The 20,491-nt window shown below is 50.0% G+C and overlaps 1 protein-coding gene and 1 pseudogene across 1 annotated transcript; one reads left to right on the top strand and one right to left on the bottom strand.

Moving 5' to 3' along the window:
• Position 1: 1 nt before the first annotated feature.
• On the bottom strand, positions 2–8,227 carry ndufa11 (NADH:ubiquinone oxidoreductase subunit A11). Its single transcript, XM_049731761.1, has 4 exons — positions 8,063–8,227; positions 1,111–1,203; positions 615–737; positions 2–189 (listed from the first exon to the last, which is right to left on the bottom strand). Exons 1-4 carry the CDS (start codon positions 8,139–8,141, stop codon positions 77–79), a joined length of 408 nt encoding a protein of 135 aa, XP_049587718.1. The 5' UTR covers positions 8,142–8,227; the 3' UTR covers positions 2–76.
• A 10,531-nt stretch (positions 8,228–18,758) lies between these two features.
• On the top strand, positions 18,759–19,933 carry LOC125972568 (aldo-keto reductase family 1 member A1-B-like; annotated as a pseudogene).
• Positions 19,934–20,491: the final 558 nt, after the last annotated feature.

The following is a 20,491-nucleotide window of genomic DNA, read 5'->3' as shown; positions in this document are numbered from 1 at the left end:
CTTTGTCACAGCACAACTTTATTTCTTTAGGATGCACTCTTACGGGAGGACGCGTTTACAAAAGTTCCTGCAACGCTCACAGTTTGGGAGGTCCCATCAGTCTCCAGCCTTCCGTCTTGGACACTTTGCCAAAGAAGGCCAGCGTTCCCAAAGCCAAACACGCCGATGTGCCCGTTGCCGCGCTGTGGGCTACACGCACGGACACACACACACGCACGTACAGACACACACAGAAAAGAAAAAGGACAAAATAAAATAATCCACAACAAGCTGAGCAGGTATTAAGAACCATCTGAGACACGCGAGCACTTGACAGTCAGTCAAATCCAACAGCACTGTGTAAAAAAAAGACAACAAAGGGGGTCTGAAGTGCCCGCAGTGTCATCACAATGATGTCACAGTGATGTCGCAATGATATCACTCGGTGCCACCGCTGGTCAGGACGACGATGTTGACGGTAGGTAAGGACATTGAAGGAGGGGAGGGTTAAATTTTTTTTTTTTTTTTGTTAAAAAGCAGACCCCCCCCCCAACACACACACACACACACACACACACACACACACACACACACACACACACACACACACACACACACACACACCGTCTACTTACTCCTGGCCCCCAGAAAGATGCCGGAAGCGCAGCCGCCTACAAAGTAGTTGAGCGGATCGTCCGGAGCTTCACGGGCCTGAGCGCTGAGACACGTCGCCATGCCAAAGATGGCGCCCATCGCGGCTGGAGAAGGAAACGCAAAACCGTCAAAAAGATGAAGTCGAGCCAAATGTGGATGTGAAGCACGGCAGAAGCTAATCATGGTAACAGTCACGTCCGCATTCACGTAACCGAGGTAACGACCACGTTTGCATTTTAAAGGGGTGGGCAAAATAAAAAATATGCCAATCCATGTGTTGTTGTGCCCTTAGTCGAAAGAAGAGCCGAGATGCTCTGGCTTTTACGAGACGTCTGCAATAAGCTGAAAAGCAACACTGCAGCTCTACAAAGCCACCTCATATGGTCACACTACTGGTATTAATGTAACTGTGGGAATGATTCAGCCGTCTTATGTACAGTAAGTATGGCAACCACGGTCAGGCCGGCGGTCTCTTACCCATGGTAACGGTGACGTTTCCGGCCCGCTGCACAGCTTCCATCGCAGTTTCGGGCTGGAAGGCGACGATGTGGTAGGCCGAGCCCACCAGGCCTGAAAAACACAAATTACATGCTGGGTGAAGCTCAAAGGTGGCCAGTGCGCCTCGTTTATCATTCATCAGCAGCCTCGTTTGATCTTGTTGACGCACAAACTGGAGAAAATGGTGACAACTTGAGGTGTCGCGTGTGGTTGCATCGCGGGACTTTCGTGAGATGAATTCCTTGTTGATCCCAAAGCAAGCACATGGAAGCTTTTTTACAGGAATAAAATATTTTCCTAAACTGCTAAACCAACCAGGAACTTGTCAATATTTGACGTAAGTGGGAGCGCAATTAGCTATGTTACACTACTTGATTATGACGTCATGATGGCGCCGCGGATGGCCACCACGCTGAGTCGCTCTCTGTTTCTTTGTCTTATTTTGTGTGTTTTCTGTGTCTTCTGCTGTCCATCCTGGATCACTTTTACTAGAGAAGCACTGTTAAACATCGGTCAGTCTTCTTCTGGTATTTTCTCTCCTGTTCCCTCTGATTCAGACTGTTTGTCGGAGATTTTAGCCGAAGCGGCGGTGCTATACAAGCTAGCGCAACGGCGGCGACGCGGAAAACGAGCCGGAGCCCTCGTAAAGCTGAGGCAGAGAGGGTTCCGTTCTGCCCTACCGTCAATTTATCTGGCGAATGTCCGCTCCCTGGCGAACAAGATGGACGAACTGCTGCTCCTCACTTCAAGGAACACGGACTTCAGCAGATCCGCCGCGCTGTGTTTTGTTGAGACGTGGCTTAGCGAACGAACCCCCCACCACGCCATGGAGTTAGCTGGGTTTTGGCTAACGCGTGCAGATCGCAGCGCAGAGCTCTCAGGAAAATCAAAGGGAGGTGGTCTCTGTTTCTACATTAATGAACGTTGGTGGACTGATGTCATGGTGTTGAAAGAGTTTTGCAGCCCTCTCCTAGAAACACTTTTCATAAACTGCCGGCCGTTCTATTCACCACGGGAGTTCTCCTCGATCGTCATGGCGGCTGTTTACATTCCACCACACGCACGTGCGAGTGAAGCCACGCAGATGCTGGCTGACCAGGTGACAGACATGGAGAAACTTCTACCAAATTCACTAATCATTGTTCTGGGTGATCTTAACAGGGCGAACCTCGCACACAAACTCCCCAGATACAGACAGCACATAACGTGTCCCACCAGAGGGGCACAGACACTGGACCACTGCTACACCGTAATTAAGGATGCATACCACTCTGTGGCTTGTGCAGCTTTAGGACTCTCGGACCACTGTCTAGTTCAGTGTTTCCCAACCACTGTGCCGCGGCACACTGGTGCCGTGAGAGACGTTCAGCTGTGCCGTGGGACTGTCCAATATTAATTACGGAGCGCATTGTAAACAGCATCGCCAAACCACTGGTCAGTTCACGCAAGGCCTGGTCAGCCACTTGCTAATCGTGCATGTGTGGAGAATCGGAGAATCTTGAGATTTGATATTGTGTCGATATGATTGTATTGCATCGGCACATATTCAGTTTATGTGTGTGTTGCTGTGTGCTTTTGCTAACAGTGACAGACACTATGACGGTTGTGGTGCGTTTGTGGTCCGATGGAAATCAGAGAATGCAGTTCAACCGGATAACCTGGATTGGTTATTTTTCACATCCGTAAAATAAGCAGTCAAGTCGAGACTCCTCGACTGTGATAGCCACTCAGCTGCTGTCAGAACAGCAGAGCGTCTTTAAAAGTGACTTTGTTCTTATTGTTGCAATATTTATAGACCTAGTCTAAAACAGTAAACAAAATCACGTTGATTATTTTATTTTAATCACAATCACTTTAAATAGTTTATTTCTTACACAAACCTTTTTAAAAAACTGTCCCTTTCATTTAAAAAAAGGAAAACAATTTAAAGAATATTTAGTATTTATTTCTATTAAATTATTCGACTCTCCATACATATATAGGAATAGGACTCTACGTGTTTCGTTGTAATATAACTGATTTTAATATAGGAGCTTAACAGATTTTTGTTGGCAGTGTGCCGCGAGATTTTTTCCAATGAAAAGGTGTGCCATGAATGAAAAAAGGTTGGGAAACACTGGTCTAGTTCATCTGATCCCGGCCTACAGACAGAAACTAAAGACTTCTAAGCCTGTGGTGAGGACTGTGAGGAAGTGGACAGCGGAGTCAAGGCAGGACCTCCAAGCCTGCTTTGACTGCACCGATTGGAGAGTTTTTGAAGCTGCAACTTCAGACCTGCATGAACTCACTGACACCGTCACATCATACATCAGTTTTTGTGAGGATCTGTGTGTGCAGACTAAGACCTTCTGCACGTACAAAAACGACAAACCTTGGTTTACACCGAACCTCAGGTAGCTGCTCAAAGTCAAGGAGGAGGCCTACAGGAGCGGTGACCAGGACCTGTTCAAGCAGACCAGAAACACACTGAACCGAGAGGTCAGGAAAGCCAGGTGTTACGGGGAGAGCCTGGAGAGACACCTCTCTGCCAATCTTGATCCCTCAACAGTGTGGAAAGGTCTGCAGAGCATCACGGGCTTCAAGAAACGAACCCCCCGTCCTGTGGAGAGCCCAAGGCTTGCTAACCAGCTAAACAGGTTCTACTACAGGTTTGATCGGTCCTCCCACACAACGGGACCTCCTGCAGCACAATCTACATACTCACCTCCCCCCACAACTGCTCTGTCCACACCTCCATCACCGTGGTCACCGACTCTCTCTCTTGCAGAGGCCGCGCCCGCACTCCAGATCCGCGAGGAGGAAGTGCGCCAGATGTTCCGGAGACAAAAGATCAGGAAGGCACCGGGCCCAGACGGCGTGTCACCTTCCTGCTTGAAAGTCTGCGCTGAGCAGCTGGCGCCCACTTTTGCACGGATCTTCAATCGTTCCCTGGAGCTGTGTGAGGTGCCCTCGTGCTTCAAGAGCCCCACCATCGTTCCAGTGGCCAAGAAGCCCGCCATCACAGGTCTGAATGACTATAGACCTGTTGCACTGACATCTGTGGTCATGAAATCTTTCGAGAGGTTAGTGCTGAACCACCTGAAGGATGTCACGGGCCCCCTGCTTGACCCCCTCCAGTTTGCCTACCGGGCAAACAGGTCGGTGGATGATGCGGTCAACATGGGACTGCACTACATCCTGCAACACCTGGACACCCCAGGAACGTACGCCAGGATCCTGTTTGTGGACTTCAGCTCGGCGTTCAACACCATTGCTCCTGACATCCTCCAACAGAAGCTCATCCAGCTCGCGGTGCCTGCCTCCACCTGTCAGTGGATCACCAGCTTCCTGACCAACAGGAGACAGCATGTGAGGCTGGGGAGCATCACATCTGACACCCGGACCACCAATACTGGAGCCCCTCAGGGGTGCGTCCTCTCCCCACTGCTCTTCTCCCTCTACACCAATGATTTCTCCGCAGGTGACTCTCCTGTGAAGCTCCTGAAGTATGCCGACGACACATACTCTCATCGGACTGATCCAGAACGGTGAGGAGACTGCGTACAGACAGGAGGTGGAGCGGCTGGTCCACTGGTGCAGCCAAAACCACCTGGAGCTGAACCCACTCAAGACCGTGGAGATGACAGTGGACTTCAGGCGAGGCCCTTCACCACTTCCACCCCTCACTATCCGCAGTAATACTATTCTCTCCACTGACACCTTCAAGTTCCTGGGAACCACAATCTCTCGGGACCTGAAATGGACCGGCCACATAGACTCTGTCCGGAAGAAGGCCCAGCAGAGGCTGTACTTCCTGAGACAGCTCAAGAAGTTCAACCTGCCGCGGGAGCTGCTGAAGACCTTCTACACTGCCATCATCCAGTCTGTCCTCTGCACCTCCATCACTGTCTGGTTTGGATCGGCCTCCAAACAAGACAAGCACAGACTGCAACGGACAATAAAGACTGCAGAAAAGATAATTGGAATCAACCTCCCATCTATCCAAGACTTGTACCTGTCCAGGACCAGGAAACGTGCAAGTAACATCTCTACAGACCCTTCTCACCCAGGCTGCAGTCTGTTTGAACTACTCCCCTCCGGACGGCGTTATAGAGCTCTGTACACTAAAACAGCAGACACAGAGACAGCTTATTCAGCCCAGGCTGTTGCTCTGATGAACTCACACCACTCTTACAGTCTCAGAGTCATTAATATGCAATAACATCCTGCTCTCCACACCTTTTTTGTCTACACTGTTTGTACTATCTGTCCTCTCTGCATCGCAGCCTGGTCATCCTAGAAGAGGGACCCTCCTATCTGTGGTCTCTTCTCAAGGTTTCTCATTTCCCCTAGCTGGAGTTTTGAGTTTTCCTTGCCTTCTTGGGAGTTTAAGATCAGGGGATGTTTGAGAATATCTTCCATTTTTCACATGTCCTGAGTGTTGTTGTTAGTCACCTAAATGTTGAACAGAGGCTGTTATTTACCAAAGTCAAATTCCTTGTTTGGCACGCTCAAACATGGCGAATAAAAAACTCTTGAATCTTGAATCTTGCCAACGTTTTGTGGTTGCCGATGTTATGTAGCACGGCCCTAAAGGCATCCTGATACATAATTACCAGGGACGTGCGGTCAGAGGCAAGGGAGGATACGCCACCCCTGCCATCATGAAAAGGGGAAAAACAAATTAAATTGTTTTTATTATAAAGTCATTTTCCTTTTAATTTCAATAGTTTTTGTATCATTTTGAACCCCAATCGCTGAATTTTTATAGTTATTTTAAAACCGAAGACAATTCGCCCGGAGGAGCCAACTTCCTGTCTAGCCTTCTGTCGGAATCACACGGCAGCCTATGTAGACAGGCTATGCAGTTTGACAGAACTGCTGTCTTTATGTCCCTGTTTAAGTGTTCAAACACTGTGGCTATATTAACTAATTTCCGTAGTTCAGCTGACATATATAATATCTTGTGTTTTTGTCATCTGTCTGTAACGTCGTGTTTCTTTCGATGAACAAAACGGCTTTGAAAAGATACCTTACGGAGGCTCCAAAAAAAGGTTCTCCAGCCTTATGGCAGGGGGTGCTAGTAATCCCGGGATGCATCATGTAGAATAAGAGATCTCCAGTTCAAATTTACAGTGAACAACTGAGGACTAGTCGTCCATTTATTTCGTTTTACATTCGTTTTTTTTTTTTTTTTCGTTTTTACATTTCGTTTTACAATGGAGAATTACATAGCCAAACGATTTTCAACTATGGATTTTCAGTCGAAGCAGGAGGTCATCAGTAAAGGAAGAGCAACTCCGGAGTTAAAAGGTTTGATTCGGACAACGGGACTTCGGAACGGAGTGGTACGCACGATCGAAAACAAGTTTTTGATTCCATATGCTTTATTGAGTGTTTATATGTGTGAAGACTGCTGATATGAGATTTTAATTAAAATACTAGTTCAAATTAAATAATGAATAAGCCACACTAGAGCAGCGTGCCCCAATCTTTTTTGTGACACGGTTAGATGCCGGACAAATTTTACCGGGGGGCGTGACATCATTGCCTCCCCAGTCATGAACCTCACCGCACGTCACTGATAATTACCCATTTTAATAATGATATTTTAATTTCTGTCTCATTGGTGCACTGGTTAGCACGTCTGCCTCACAGTTAGGAGGGTGCAGGTTCAATTCCACCTCTGGCCCTCCCTGTGTGGAGTTTGCATGTTCTCCCCGTGTCCGCATGGGTTTTCTCCAGGCACTCTGGCTTCCTGCTTGTTAGGCCCTAAAGACATCCTGATACATAATTACACATTTGAATAATGACATAGTTTAATCGGTGGCTCATGGGTGCACTGGTTAGCACGTCTGCCTCACAGTTAGGAGGGTGCAGGTTCGATTCCACCTCTGGCCCTCCCTGTGTGGAGTTTGCATGTTCTCCCCGTGTCAGCATGGGTTTTCTTCAGGCACTCTGGCTTCCTGCTTAGTAGGCTGATTGAGCACTCCAAATTGCCTCTAGGTGTGAGTGTGGATTGTTGTTCGTCTCTGTGTGCCCTGCGATTGGCTGGCAACCAGTTCAGGGTGTCCCCTGCCTACTGCCCGATGAGACCTTGGATAGGCTTCCAGCATGCCCGCGACCCCCGTGGGGACAATGCAGTACAGAAAATGGATGGATAGATGGACATATTTTAATTCAGCAGTGGGAATCAATCGAGTGCAAATACTTTGCACCTGTACAATACATGAAGAAAGAGTCCACATTCTGGGTGTCCAAACTTGAGTAACTTTGTACTTGTGCAACTGGTTTGGCTGAGTCAACCTCATCTGAGATGTGGACTGATTGATTGAAATCGATTGGTTATCGACAATAAGATGGACAGAGGCCAGCCCGGGAGCACTAGACAACAGCACCTGACATACATACAAGCGAGGTTTCATACCTCTGGCGATGCAAAAGTTATTGAGACGAGCTCATGAAAACGCAACAAAATAACTAAACAAATATAAAACTTTTTTTTTTTTTTACCAGTGACGCAAAAATAGATACAACTTATCTGACTTATGTTAAAGTAACTATCATCATAGTGAAAATGTCCTTCATCTTTGCAAATGAGTACCATACATGACATTTTGGGGTTCATTTTAAATGAATTTATTTCGGTGTTGCGATACCTCTGTAGAAAGAATAGTATAAGACCTAACCTAATTGCACAAAAACTGATTATTTTTACAAAATAATCAAAGCTCGAAATGAAATAAAAACGATTAAAACTCCGATTAGTACTTGCAATTGTATCTGAGTTCAAGTACTTTGCCCACTTCTTTGATTTCAATTAATCACTTACATCGCAAACACAATAGCATTAGCAACGACAACGGGGAGTGACTCGGCGGCGTTCGCTGCACAGCGACTTTCGGCACGTCGAGTTTCACGCAGACGGTTAACTGTGTGCAGCAATATTCACCCAGAGTGGTGGCCAGCTTGGTTGTGATCCATGTTTTTTGCACGCAGTCGGTGCCCTCTGGAACGTCCCAGTAGCCCATTGCTCCCGAGCCTGCGAAGCAGCAAGGACAAGCTCGACAAATCTCGCGAGGCGAAAACCGAGGCAGGGTGACGTGCTGCTCACTACCGCCTCCTACTGCATGTCGAATTTCCCCCGCAGGATCAAAGGCTGATGTTATAGCAAATTGCAACGGCAGCTGCTGTAGTGATGTTTGGACTGGATACAGGACAAGGTCGACAAAAGCATCTACTCTAAAACACCTCCAAATCAGGAAAACAGTTTAAGGCTACAACTCTACACTCGAGTGTAACAGAATTTACAATCTATGTATTTTCAGGATCTTTATGTTAAATGTTGAATTCAAAACTACTAAATTCACTTGACAGTGTCTAAAAACTGCTAATATTCAGTCTCTGGTTTACAACTTTTGCCGGAAGGGGGATATCCTATTGATTTGGTTCCCAATGAGCGACCAAATGTGTCACAATTAGGGCTGGGCAAAAACAAATTTGATCGACTTTGAATGTGCATTCCACACACACGCACACACACACTGATCCGTTGATGAATGGGAGAGGCAAGGCAGCACACACTCAGTCGGTCGTAAACGGGAAATTGCACACTATGCCTACCGTTGATGAATGGGAAAGGCAAGGCAGCAGACGCTCACTCGGTCGTAAACGGTAAATTGCACAATATGCCTACATTTGTTATTTTGGGGGACACCAACACAAGGTGAGCAACACGTCCTGCGTGTTTTGTTTTCATTTTTAAAATGTGCGGACTTGTCATATAAAGCAGTTAACCAAATGTCTGCTTTTTCTGTTTTCATGCGCAAAAATAAAAACAAGGAATAGAACACTCGAACACCAAATTTTAAAATAAAAGTACAATTTTAAACCAGCAACCTAATGTTAAATTGTAGTAGACAGAATGGATAGCAATATTTAGACGTATATATGCATACAGATGTTATTTAAAAACTAATATAAATATTTTAAAATAAAGATTTCCCGAAGAGAAACATAATCTCCCTGCTGTCTCTTCATGCGCTTGCACATAAACCCATAGCTTGGAGAAAACGGGCACGAAAGAAGTCAAAGTCAAAAAGTCAAAGTCTGCTTTGTCAAATTCTTCACATGCCAAGACACACAAAGAGATCGAAATTACGTTCCCACTATCCCACGGTGACAAGACATAGTTCACAATGTACATACAAGTAAACAACACAAGAAAAATAAAACAAGAAGGCACCTTCAATGAATAAATGATAAATAAACAAATAACACAATAAATAATTACAGGACGCTACGCAGAAGGGGGAAGAGAGTTCAGGATCCTAACAGCCTGGAGAATGAAGCTGTTGGTGAGTCTGGCGGTGCGGAAGCGCAGGCTCCTGTACCTCTTCCCAGAGGGCAGAAGATCAAACAAAGAGTGAGTGGGGTGACTCACATCACTCACAATCGTGGCCGCCTTGTGGGTGAGATGGGAGGCGTAAATGCCCTTCAGGGAGGGGAGTGAAGCACCAATAATCTTACCAGCCGTGTTCACTATGTGCTGCAGGGCCTTCATGTTGTATTCAGTGCAGCTACCACCCCAGACAGCGATACAACTGGAGAGGACGCTCTCAATGGTGCCACGGTAGAATGTAGTCATGACGGCCGGAGGAGCACTTGCTCGCCTGAGTTTCCGCAGGAAGTATTGACGGCGCTGAGCTTTCTTCGCCAGTGATGCGGTGTTGGCGGACCAGGAGAGGTCCTCACTGATGTGCACCCCCGGGAATTTGGTGCTGCTCACCCTCTCCACCACAGCACCGTCAATGGTCAGCGGCAGGTGTTGGGTGTGACCCTTCCGGAAGTCAACAACAATTTCCTTGGTCTTGTTGACGTTCAGCAGGAGGTTGTTGTCCTTGCACCACGCGGTCAGAAGGTCAACCTCCAACCTGTACTGAGTCTCGTCGCCCTTGGTGATGAGACCCACTAGAGTCGTGTCGTCAGCAAACTTCACTATGCGGTTGTCGCCGTAGGTCGCAGTGCAGTCGTGCGTCAGCAGGGTGAAGAGCAGCGGACTGAGGACACAACCTTGGGGGGCCCCCGTGCTCAGCGTGATGCTGGCGGAGATTTTGTCGCCAACACGTACCACCTAAGGCCTCTGACAGAGGAAGTCCAGTGGCCAGTTGCAGAGGTAGGTACTGAGGCCCAGCTTGTCGAGTTTGCAGATGAGGTTTTGTGGCACAATGGTGTTGAAGGCAGAACTGAAGTCCACAAACAGCAATCTCACATACGAGTCCCTACTCCCCTGGTGGGAGAGGGCCGAGTGGAGGGCAGAGCAGATGGTATCCTCAGAGGACCGTTTGGCCTGGTACGCAAACTGGAAGGGGTCTATGGTGGGGTGGAGAATGGATCTGATGTGCTCCAAGACAAGCCGCTCAAAGCACTTCATGATGATGGGCGTCAGTGCCACGGGGCAGTAGTCATTGAAGCAGGACGGAGCAGGCTTCTTCGGCACAGGTACGATGATGGCAGCCTTGAAACACGAAGGGACGATGGCCTGCTGCAGGGAAATGTTAAAGATGTCCGTGTAGACACCCGTCAGCTCCCCAGCGCAGTCCTTCAGCGCTCGACCTGGGATGTTGTCAGGGCCCGCCGCTTTACGGGTGTTGATAGCGGCAAGCGCCCTCCTCACGCTGTCGGCAGAGAGGCACAGGGGCTGCTCGTGTGGAGAGGGAGTGGTCTTCAGCGGGCAAGTGCTGTTCTGAGCGTCGAAGCGAGCATAGAAGCGGTTAACATCGTTGAGCAGACGGACGTCGCCCTCAAAGCTCTGCGGCGCGGGCTTGTAGTCCGTGATGGTCTGAATGCCCTGCCAATGGCTCCGTGCGTCCCTGCTGTCCTTGAAGTGGGCGGTAATCCTGCAAGAGAACGCCCTTTTCGCTTCCTTGATGCACCGGGACAGGTCGGCCCTCGCTGCCCTCAAGCCAGCCTCATCCCCCGCTCTGAATGCTGCGTCCCTGGCCCTCAGCAGCCTGAGGACAGCCCCCGTCAGCCATGGCTTCCAGTTAGCCCGAGTGACGATGGACTTCGAGTGAGTCACATCATCAATGCACTTTGTGACGTAAGAGGAAACAGAGTCAGTATACTCCTCTATGTCTGTCCGATCGTTGCAAGTGGCCGCCCACTTAAACATGTCCCAGTCAGTAGTGCCAAAGACCTGCGTGAAGTTGGCCTCCCCAACCTCGCAAAATTTAAGGAAAATAGTCTGATTCGTTTGTGCTTTGTTTGTGCCGGTTTGTACAGCAAAAATCATCGTTTGTGCTGCTATGATTTTTTAGTTATAAACGATTATTTTATAGGTCATCCAGAGTTCACCCAGCCCCCCCTTTCCCCCCAAATGGACCCAAAATGGTACCGTTCGTTTGTGCTTCGTTTGTGCTGGTTTGTGCAGCAAAAATTTTCGTTTGTGCTGCTTTCGTTTCTGAGATATTACACATTTATTTTTTAGCGATGACGTCATCCAGCCCCCTCTTTTCCTCCAAATGGACCCAAATTGGTACCGTTCGTTTGTGTTTCGTTTGTGCTGGTTTGTGCAGCAAAAATTTTTGTTCTTGCTGCTTTCGTTTCTGAGATATTACACATTTATTTTTTTTGCGATGACGTCATCCAGCCCCCCCAACCTCGCAAAATTTAAGGAAAATAGTCTGATTCGTTTGTGCTTCGTTTGTGCCGGTTTGTACAGCAAAAATCATCGTTTGTGCTGCTATGCTTTTTTAGTTATGAACGATTATTTTATAGGTCATCCAGAGTTCACCCAGCCCCCCCTTTCCCCCCAAATGGACCCAAAATGGTACCGTTCGTTTGTGCTTCGTTTGTGCTGGTTTGTGCAGCAAAAAGTTTCGTTTGTGCTGCTTTCGTTTCGGAGATATTACACATTTATTTTTTAGCGATGACGTCATCCAGCCCCCCCTTTTCCTCCAGATGGACCCAAATTGGTACCGTTCATTTGTGCTTCGTTTGTGCTGGTTTGTGCAGCAAAAAGTTTCGTTTGTGCTGCTTCCGTTTCGGAGACATTAGGCATTTAATTTCTAGCGATGACGTAACCTCCAAATGAACACAAAATGGTACCAATTGATTGTGCCGCAAAACAAATTTGTTTGCATGATTATAATCATACATCTTCATTAACCACGTGTCATGTATTTTATTCTAACAAATTTTCACTTGACATCATAACTCTTCAATTCTTACACATGTATTATCCAACTAATTACCATGCAAAGTAAAATCTAGCGCAGGTACGTTTTGCTTTTGGCGCGCCAACTCAAACTCGTCTTCATCATTTTGATCCTGCTCTTCCACTTACGCCTTCCTGTGAAAAGAAAATTTGGTATTAATTTTTACTTACCGGCTGGTAACATCCGTCAGAAAACGAACAATGATAAAAGTAAAAGCAGCGTTTGCAAGATTGACAGCCAGGCGGCTTTCATGGAAGACGACATAAATCGTATATTTACCGGTGAGAGGATGAATTCTGAGGAAAGATAAAAAATACACCATTATGAAAGGGGCTCTGCGAGCTGTGGAGAAAATAGCATGCATGACACGTTGGTGGACGATTATTTTCTCCAAATCTGCGTAGGGAGCGGCTAACTATAGAAACATTTGTAATACCAAATTTGAACGTAGGATGTTTCAGCCCAACACCTTGCGACATGTAGTACTTGACAAATTTAATTCATTAAAAGGCCAAACGCTGCTTCGTTGTCTTCCTTTTTTATGCATTGAATTTGCCATCCATGCGAGTGAGCTAGAAGAAAATCTGCTTCCAGTTTGTCGTTTTTGTGGTTGCGTCCTCGAGTGCTGCTGACTCTTTCGAAAAAGTGCAAGTCAGCATCACATCCTCTTTCTGGCGCGTAGGGTCCTGTGTTTGAAGGACTTTGTGGACCTGGCTAGAGAAGGCTGATCCAGTCATAGCCTGTCTTTGAATTTTAAATCTTTTTCTCATCTGTGTCATGCGGTCGCGTTTATTTTTCCGGGTTTCTGTCTCGTCGATGTCGTAATTTTACTTCCGGTTTTATTTTGTCGTTCCTTCCGTTTCAGTTTGTGTTTCCTTCCTCGGTGTTGGTTGTCTTGTCTTCCCTGATCCCGATTGTGTGCACCTGCGTAATCGATACTAATTGTCATCACCTGTGTCCCCGCCCTTTTGTGTGTATTTAGTCCGTGTCTTCCCCTTGTCTTGTGCCAGTGTGTCTTGCCTCGTCCCGACCACCAGCGATCCCTTGATGTCCGAACTCTCTGAAAGAACCCTCCTTTTTGTCTCGCCACCGAGCGACGCTTTTGTTTGTGCCTTGGTCTCCATCGCCTTTTTGTCTCGCCCCAGTGCGACTCCTTTAGTTGGTACTTTTTGCTACGTGTTTTCCCTTGTAAGAGGCGTTTTGATTTGTACTTTTAGCCTTTTGACTCGCCTCAGTGCGACACCTTTTGTTTGTACTTTTTGCCACGTGTTTTCCCTCGCAAGAGGCGATTTGATTTGTACTTTTGCTCTGTGTGCTTGCTGGAATAAATCCAAGATAGAAACGACTCTGCATCCGAGTCCTTCGCCTTGTCCCCTGCCTGACAGTACACACTGGCCAGACATGGACTCGGCAGAGTCGGAGCACCTGTGCGCCGCAGTGCGCTCCCATGCCTCACTGCTCGCCCAGCACCAGAGGGAAGTGGGCGACTTGGGAGAAGAGATCCGAGGACTCGCTAAGAATCAAGAAGATTTCAGAGGAGCGGTCGCCACCCAAGTAGCAAAGCTGGGTCAGCAAATGCAGGAAGTGCTCTCGTTCTTAAACGCGGGACCAGCAGCGACCTCCAGTACACCCGTTGCTTCCCCCGTTACTCCCCTTGCAATAGCTCCCATGACTGGCGGTGCCAGACTGGCTCCTCCAGAGCGCTACTCCGGAGAACCCGGCCTTAGCCGGGCCTTTATTACAGAATGCGAGATGCATTTTGAGAGTTCCCCAGCAGATTTCCCCACCGAGCGCTCCAAGGTGGCCTACATGGTATCATACCTGACGGGAAGGGCCCGCACGTGGGCCACCGCGGAATGGGCCAGGGATTCCACCTCCTGTCGCTCTCTCCCCGCTTTCATCCAGGCCCTGCGAACGGTGTTCGATCCAATCTCCGCTGACCGAGACAAGGCTCGCCAACTCTGTCAGATAGTCCAGGGACAAGACACCGTCGGAGACTACGCCATCCGGTTCCGCACGCTGGCCGCGGTGTGCGGTTGGAACGCGGCGGCACTATATGACATCTTCCTCCGGGGCCTGTCTGGACCCATACAGGATCAGCTAATCCCCTTAGACCTTCCCACCGACCTCGACGCCCTCATCGCTCTGGCTATCCGCACTGACAATCGGCTGCAAGAGTGGAGGAAGCACCGAAGCAGCAACGCCCCCGCCTTCGTCCCAGTAGCCGGCCCTGACGTTCACCACTCCAGGCTGTACGGGGATCGGCAGCGCCAGGAGCCAGAACCGATGCAGTTGGGCAGAGCTAAGTTAACAGAGGAGGAGAAGTTACGGCGGCGCCGAGAGGGAAGATGCGACTACTGCGGCGAGCTCGGACACCTCCTTCTCTCCTGTCCAGTGAGGAGGACCCTGAAGGTAAGCGCCTTCTCGGCGGCTCTGTCCCCGGGGCGAGTGCTCCCCAAGGGCAGGATCACACAGTTGGGAAGAGAAATAGAACTCGAAGTATTAATAGACTCAGGAGCAGACGAAAGCTTGATAGACTGGGCATTTGCTCGCCGGTGGGGGGTAAAGACTGAGCTACTGAACACTCCCGTGAAAGCTAAGGCACTCAATGGACAGGCACTCTTTGAGATAACTCACATAACAGAACCAGTCTCGCTGTCAATTGGTCCCCACCAGGAGAACATACGTGACCTCCCCAATGAACCCTCTCATTCTCGGGTATCCATGGCTTCAACGCCACAACCCCGCTATAGACTGGGGATCAGGGGAAATAACGGGATGGGGGTCCGACTGTCATGATTCCTGTATCAAGTCTAACCCGCGCCCTGTGCCTCCTGCTCCAGACGCGCCAACCCCAGACTTAACCGGGGTCCCTGCGTGTTACCACCAATGGGCCGAGGTATTCAGCAAGGCCAAGGCTACCTCTCTGCCTCCCCACCGTCCGTATGATTGCGCCATTGACCTCCTGCCGGGTTCAACTATACCCAAGGGGAGGCTTTATTCTCTTTCGGGACCTGAGAAGCAAACCTTGAATGAATATATAGACTCCTCCCTGCAAGCAGGACTGATTCGACCATCGTCGTCGCCTGCGGGGGCGGGGTTCTTTTTCGTGGGCAAGAAGGACGGCACCCTACGTCCCTGCATTGATTATAGTCCCCTCAATCAGATCACCATCAAGAATCAGTATCCGCTCCCACTGATGTCGACCGTGTTCGACCAATTACAGCAAGCCCGGGTGTTCACAAAGTTAGATCTGCGCAACGCCTACCATCTGGTGCGCATCCGGGAAGGGGACGAATGGAAGACAGGGTTCAACACCCATCGAGGACATTTTGAATACCTCGTCATGCCATTTGGCCTCACCAATGCTCCCGCTGTGTTTCAGGCCATGATAAACGATGTTTTGAGAGACTGTTTGGACCGGTTTGTGTACGTATATTTGGACGATATTTTGATTTATTCCCCAGATCTGAAGACCCATAGGGTTCACGTCGAGACGGTGTTGCAACGACTCCTTGAACACCAACTATACGTAAAGGCCGAGAAAAGTGAATTCCACAAGAGCACTGTTTCTTTTCTCGGCTTCATCGTAGCCCCGGGCAAGGTTGAGATGGACCCGGCGAAAGTAAGCGCGGTAACGGAATGGCCTACCCCTGACTCACGCAGGAAGGTGCAGCAATTCCTGGGCTTTGCCAATTTTTATCGGCGGTTCATCAAGGGCTTCAGTGCCACAGCGGCTCCCTTGCACGCACTCACGTCTCCTAAGGTTCCCTTCCACTGGTCGGCGGAGGCGGAGGCGGCCTTCCAGGAGCTAAAGAACCGCTTCAGCACCGCTCCCATCCTCACGCTTCCTGATCCGTCGCGGCAGTTTGTGGTGGAGGTGGACGCCTCCAATCAAGGAGTAGGTGCCATCCTTTCACAGAGAGCCAAGAGCGACAACAAGCTCCATCCGTGCGCGTTCCTGTCTCGACGGCTGACGCCAGCCGAACAGAATTATGATGTGGGGGATCGCGAACTGTTGGCAGTAAAGCTGGCATTGGAAGAATGGAGACATTGGTTAGAGGGAGCACAGCAGCCTTTTTTGGTCTGGACAGACCATAAAAATTTAGAATACATAAAGTCAGCTAAGAGACTGAATTCACGCCAAGCCCGCTGGTCACTTTTTTTCAATCGTTTTAACTTCACTCTGTCCTACAGACCGGGAACCAAGAACACCAAGCCTGACGCCCTCTCCCGTGTTTTCAACTCGGATCCAGAAATTAAGAAGCCCGAAACCATCCTGCCTCCTCATTGCCTGGTTAGAGCAGTGACCTGGCCTATCGAAGGCCGGGTACAGCGGGCCAATGGTAACAAGCCACCCCCTAGTGGTTGCCCTGAGAACCGACTATTTGTCCCTGCTCAATTACGATCCCAAGTCATCCATTGGGCTCACACCTCCAGACTCTCCTGCCATCCGGGCATGCGCCGAACGCTGTTTGTAATCCAGCAGCGATTCTGGTGGCCCTCCATGAGGGCAGACGTCAATGAATACGTTGCAGCCTGTCCCGTCTGCGCCCGGAATAAGAACTCCCACGGCGCCCGTATGGGGTTGCTGCATCCCCTACCCATTCCTTCGCGCCCATGGGCGGAGATATCCATGGACTTCGTCACCGGGCTTCCGACCTCGCATGGGCGAACCACCATACTCACAGTGGTGGACAGATTTTCAAAGATGGCTCACTTTATCGCCTTGCCCAAGCTCCCGTCCGCTAAACGAACGGCCACCGTGATGATGGACCACATATTCCGGGTTCATGGGTTCCCGAAAGACATTGTTTCCGATAGAGGGCCCCAATTCGTATCCAGGTTTTGGCGGGAGTTTTGCAGGCTCATAGGGGCAACCGTGAGTCTCACGTCAGGCTATCACCCGGAGGCAAACGGACAGACGGAACGTATTAACCAGCAGTTGGAGACAAGTCTCCGCTGCCTGGTCTCCCAGAACCCCTCCTCGTGGAGCAAGAACCTCTCCTGGGTGGAGTATGCCCACAACTCCCTGCCCACCACGGCTACAGGTATGTCCCCCTTCAAGTGTGTGTATGGCTACCAGCCCCCTGTCTTCCCTGACAGTGAGCCGGAGGTGACGGTGTCTTCAGCCCACGCCTTGGTGCGCCGCTGTCGTCGCGTCTGGTCGGCGGCTCGGGCCACGCTGGTCCGACAGGGGGACCGGGTCAAGCGGATGGCTGACCGGAGGAGACGTCCGGCGCCCGTGTACCAGCGAGGTCAACGTGTCTGGCTATCCGCCAAGGATCTTCCCCACCGGGGGGACTCCAGGAAACTGGCGCCTCGCTTCGTGGGTCCGTTCCCCATCGCCAAGGTCGTGCACCCGGCCGCGGTGCGTCTCCGCTTGCCCAGGTCCCTTGCAGTCCACCCCACCTTTCACGTTGGGAAGGTCAAGCCGGTGGTGGACAGTCCGTTGGTGCCAGATCCTGCGCCCCCTCCGCCTCCGCGGACTGTGGGAGGTGGGACGGCCTACACCGTTAAAGAACTATTGGATGTGCGCAGAAGAGGCCGGGGCTGGCAGTACCTGGTGGACTGGGAGGGTTATGGGCCGGAGGAGCGGCAATGGGTGCCGCCTAGTTATATTTTGGACCCGGGACTTTTTGAGGACTTTTATGCGGCTCACCCTGGGGCTCCTGGGCCGTCTGGGATCCGGCCCTAGGGGGGGGGTTCTGTCATGCGGTCGCGTTTATTTTTCCGGGTTTCTGTCTCGTCGATGTCGTAATTTTACTTCCGGTTTTATTTTGTCGTTCCTTCCATTTCAGTTTGTGTTTCCTTCCTCGGTGTTGGTTGTCTTGTCTTCCCTGATCCCGATTGTGTGCACCTGCGTAATCGATACTAATTGTCATCACCTGTGTCCTCGCCCTTTTGTGTGTATTTAGTCCGTGTCTTCCCCTTGTCTTGTGCCAGTGTGTCTTGCCTCGTCCCGACCACCAGCGATCCCTTGATGTCCGAACTCTCTGAAAGAACCCTCCTTTTTGTCTCGCCACCGAGCGACGCTTTTGTTTGTGCCTTGGTCTCCATCGCCTTTTTGTCTCGCCCCAGTGCGACTCCTTTAGTTGGTACTTTTTGCTACGTGTTTTCCCTCGTAAGAGGCGTTTTGATTTGTACTTTTAGCCTTTTGACTCGCCTCAGTGCGACACCTTTTGTTTGTACTTTTTGCCACGTGTTTTCCCTCGCAAGAGCGATTTGATTTGTACTTTTGCTCTGTGTGCTTGCTGGAATAAATCCAAGATAGAAACGACTCTGCATCCGAGTCCTTCGCCTTGTCCCCTGCCTGACAGTCTGGAATTTCCAGTAATCGATTACTGGATTTATTTGTATGTAATTGATGATGATGATGAATCGTGTGGTCATTTTTCACACAAAGACATTTTGGCGGCAGGCGGGAAGATGAACAAATTTGCTGTCCTCTACACGGGCTGCAAGATGCCCCTCATTGGACTGGGCACCTGGAAGAGCTCGCCGGGACAGGTGAGGCACCGAACCCCGCGAAACCTTTGATAATGTCCGGGCTGCGCTTGTGGATCGGGGGCTCAATTGGGGTGCGTTTGTGTTTGCTCGGTGAAAGAGGTGGTCAAGTGCGCCCTGGAGGCAGGCTACCGCCACATTGACTGCGCTGCCGTCTACGGCAACAAGTCCGAGATTGGACAAGCGTTCGCCGAGAGCTTTGCGCAGCCCCACGTGAGACGCGAACGCGTGACGGCTCACATGTACGCGCATGGGTGCAAAGGTACCGAGTCGGCGTTTGTCCCGTTTGTCAGGGCGTGCGGCGGGAGGACGTTTTTGTCACGTCCAAATTGTGGAACACGTGCCACCACCCCGAGGACGTGGAGCCCGCCCTCCAGCGAACGCTGCATGACCTTCAACTTGACTACTTGGACCTCTACCTCATCCACTGGCCCATGGCCTTCCGGTGCGAATGTAAACTTGGCCGGCAAACGCGGACCAAGGCTTTGAAGCGAGGCTCTTTGTACTGGCACGCAGGCACGGGGAGGAGGTGTTCCCCAAGGCGGGCAGTGGCTCGCTGCTGTACGACGTGGTGGACTACCGGGCCACTTGGGGCGCCATGGAGCAGCTGCTCCGCAAAGGCCTGCTGCGACACATCGGCCTGTCCAACTTCAACAAGCGACAGCTGGACCACGTGCTGGCCGCCGCCCACGTCAAGCCTGCCGTTGTGCAGGTCCCAAAAGAAAAGAATATGCAGACATGTTTGGATTGGCAAGCACTTGACAATGGCTCTTTGAAGGCCATGCACGCAGGTGGAGAGCCACCCGTACCTGGCGCAGACGGAGCTGCTGGCGCACTGCCGGTCGCTGGGCGGGGTAATAACGGCCTACAGCCCGCTGGGTTCCCCCAACCGTGCCTGGAAGCGCCCCGACGAGCTCACGCTCATGGACGAGCCCGTCCTGGCTACCCTGGCTGCAAAGTACTGCAAGTCGCCCGCTCAGATCCTGCTCAGGTCAGCCCCGACCGCTTGCTAAACAACACAAAGACGAATTGGCTGACGCTAAATGCGCTTCTCCCGTGCGCAGGTGGCAGACGCAACGCAGCGTCGTGGGCGTTCCCAAGAGCGTCACGCCCTCACACATCCGACAGAACTTGCAGGTACTACATGTGCAGCCAATAGTTGAAAAATCGTCTTGGAAAGAAGATGCATAGAAAAAACATAAATGTTACATAAAGGGACAAAAAATGTGAAAATGTACACTAATGAGACTAATGTTAGAACTCATGTGATTGAAACGAGTAAATAGAAATCCACAAATCTGAGGAATAAAAAGGCCAATAGATAAAAATACACATTTGAAAGAAAAAAATACATGCGAACATTGTATTCATAATTAATATATATGTGTATTATATTTCATTGGATGAAAAATGTCCAAACATTCAGGTGTGTGCGCATTTGAATCTTGGTGAAGATGGCCATTTCTGCTATATTTCGTTTTGGAGGTGTTTGACTTCACCTTGTCAGAGGGGGAGATGACCAGCCTGGCGGCGCTCAACAAAGACTGGCGTTACATCCTACCCGTCATTGAAGTAAGTCGAGCGCGCTGCTTGGACACTTTGGAAGATTCTGAAATGTCTCCTTTCCGTTTCATGCTTGATGGCAATCGCCAAAG

Source organism: Syngnathus scovelli, chromosome 10 (assembly GCF_024217435.2).
Source record: "Syngnathus scovelli strain Florida chromosome 10, RoL_Ssco_1.2, whole genome shotgun sequence".
NCBI classification, from domain to species: Eukaryota; Metazoa; Chordata; class Actinopteri; order Syngnathiformes; family Syngnathidae; genus Syngnathus; species Syngnathus scovelli.
This window is presented reverse-complemented; position numbering and strand designations above follow the sequence as displayed.

Excerpts from the sequence above, each read along its gene's own strand:
- ndufa11 (XM_049731761.1), bottom strand. The coding sequence starts at position 8,141 with ATGGGCTACTGGGACGTTCCAGAGGGCACCGACTGCGTGCAAAAAACA. Across the intron at positions 738-1,110 it reads AAACGTCACCGTTACCATGG|CCGCGATGGGCGCCATCTTT; the intron begins GTAAGAGACCGC and ends TTCCTTCTCCAG. Across the intron at positions 190-614 it reads CATCTTTCTGGGGGCCAGGA|CCCACAGCGCGGCAACGGGC; the intron begins GTAAGTAGACGG and ends CCGTGCGTGTAG.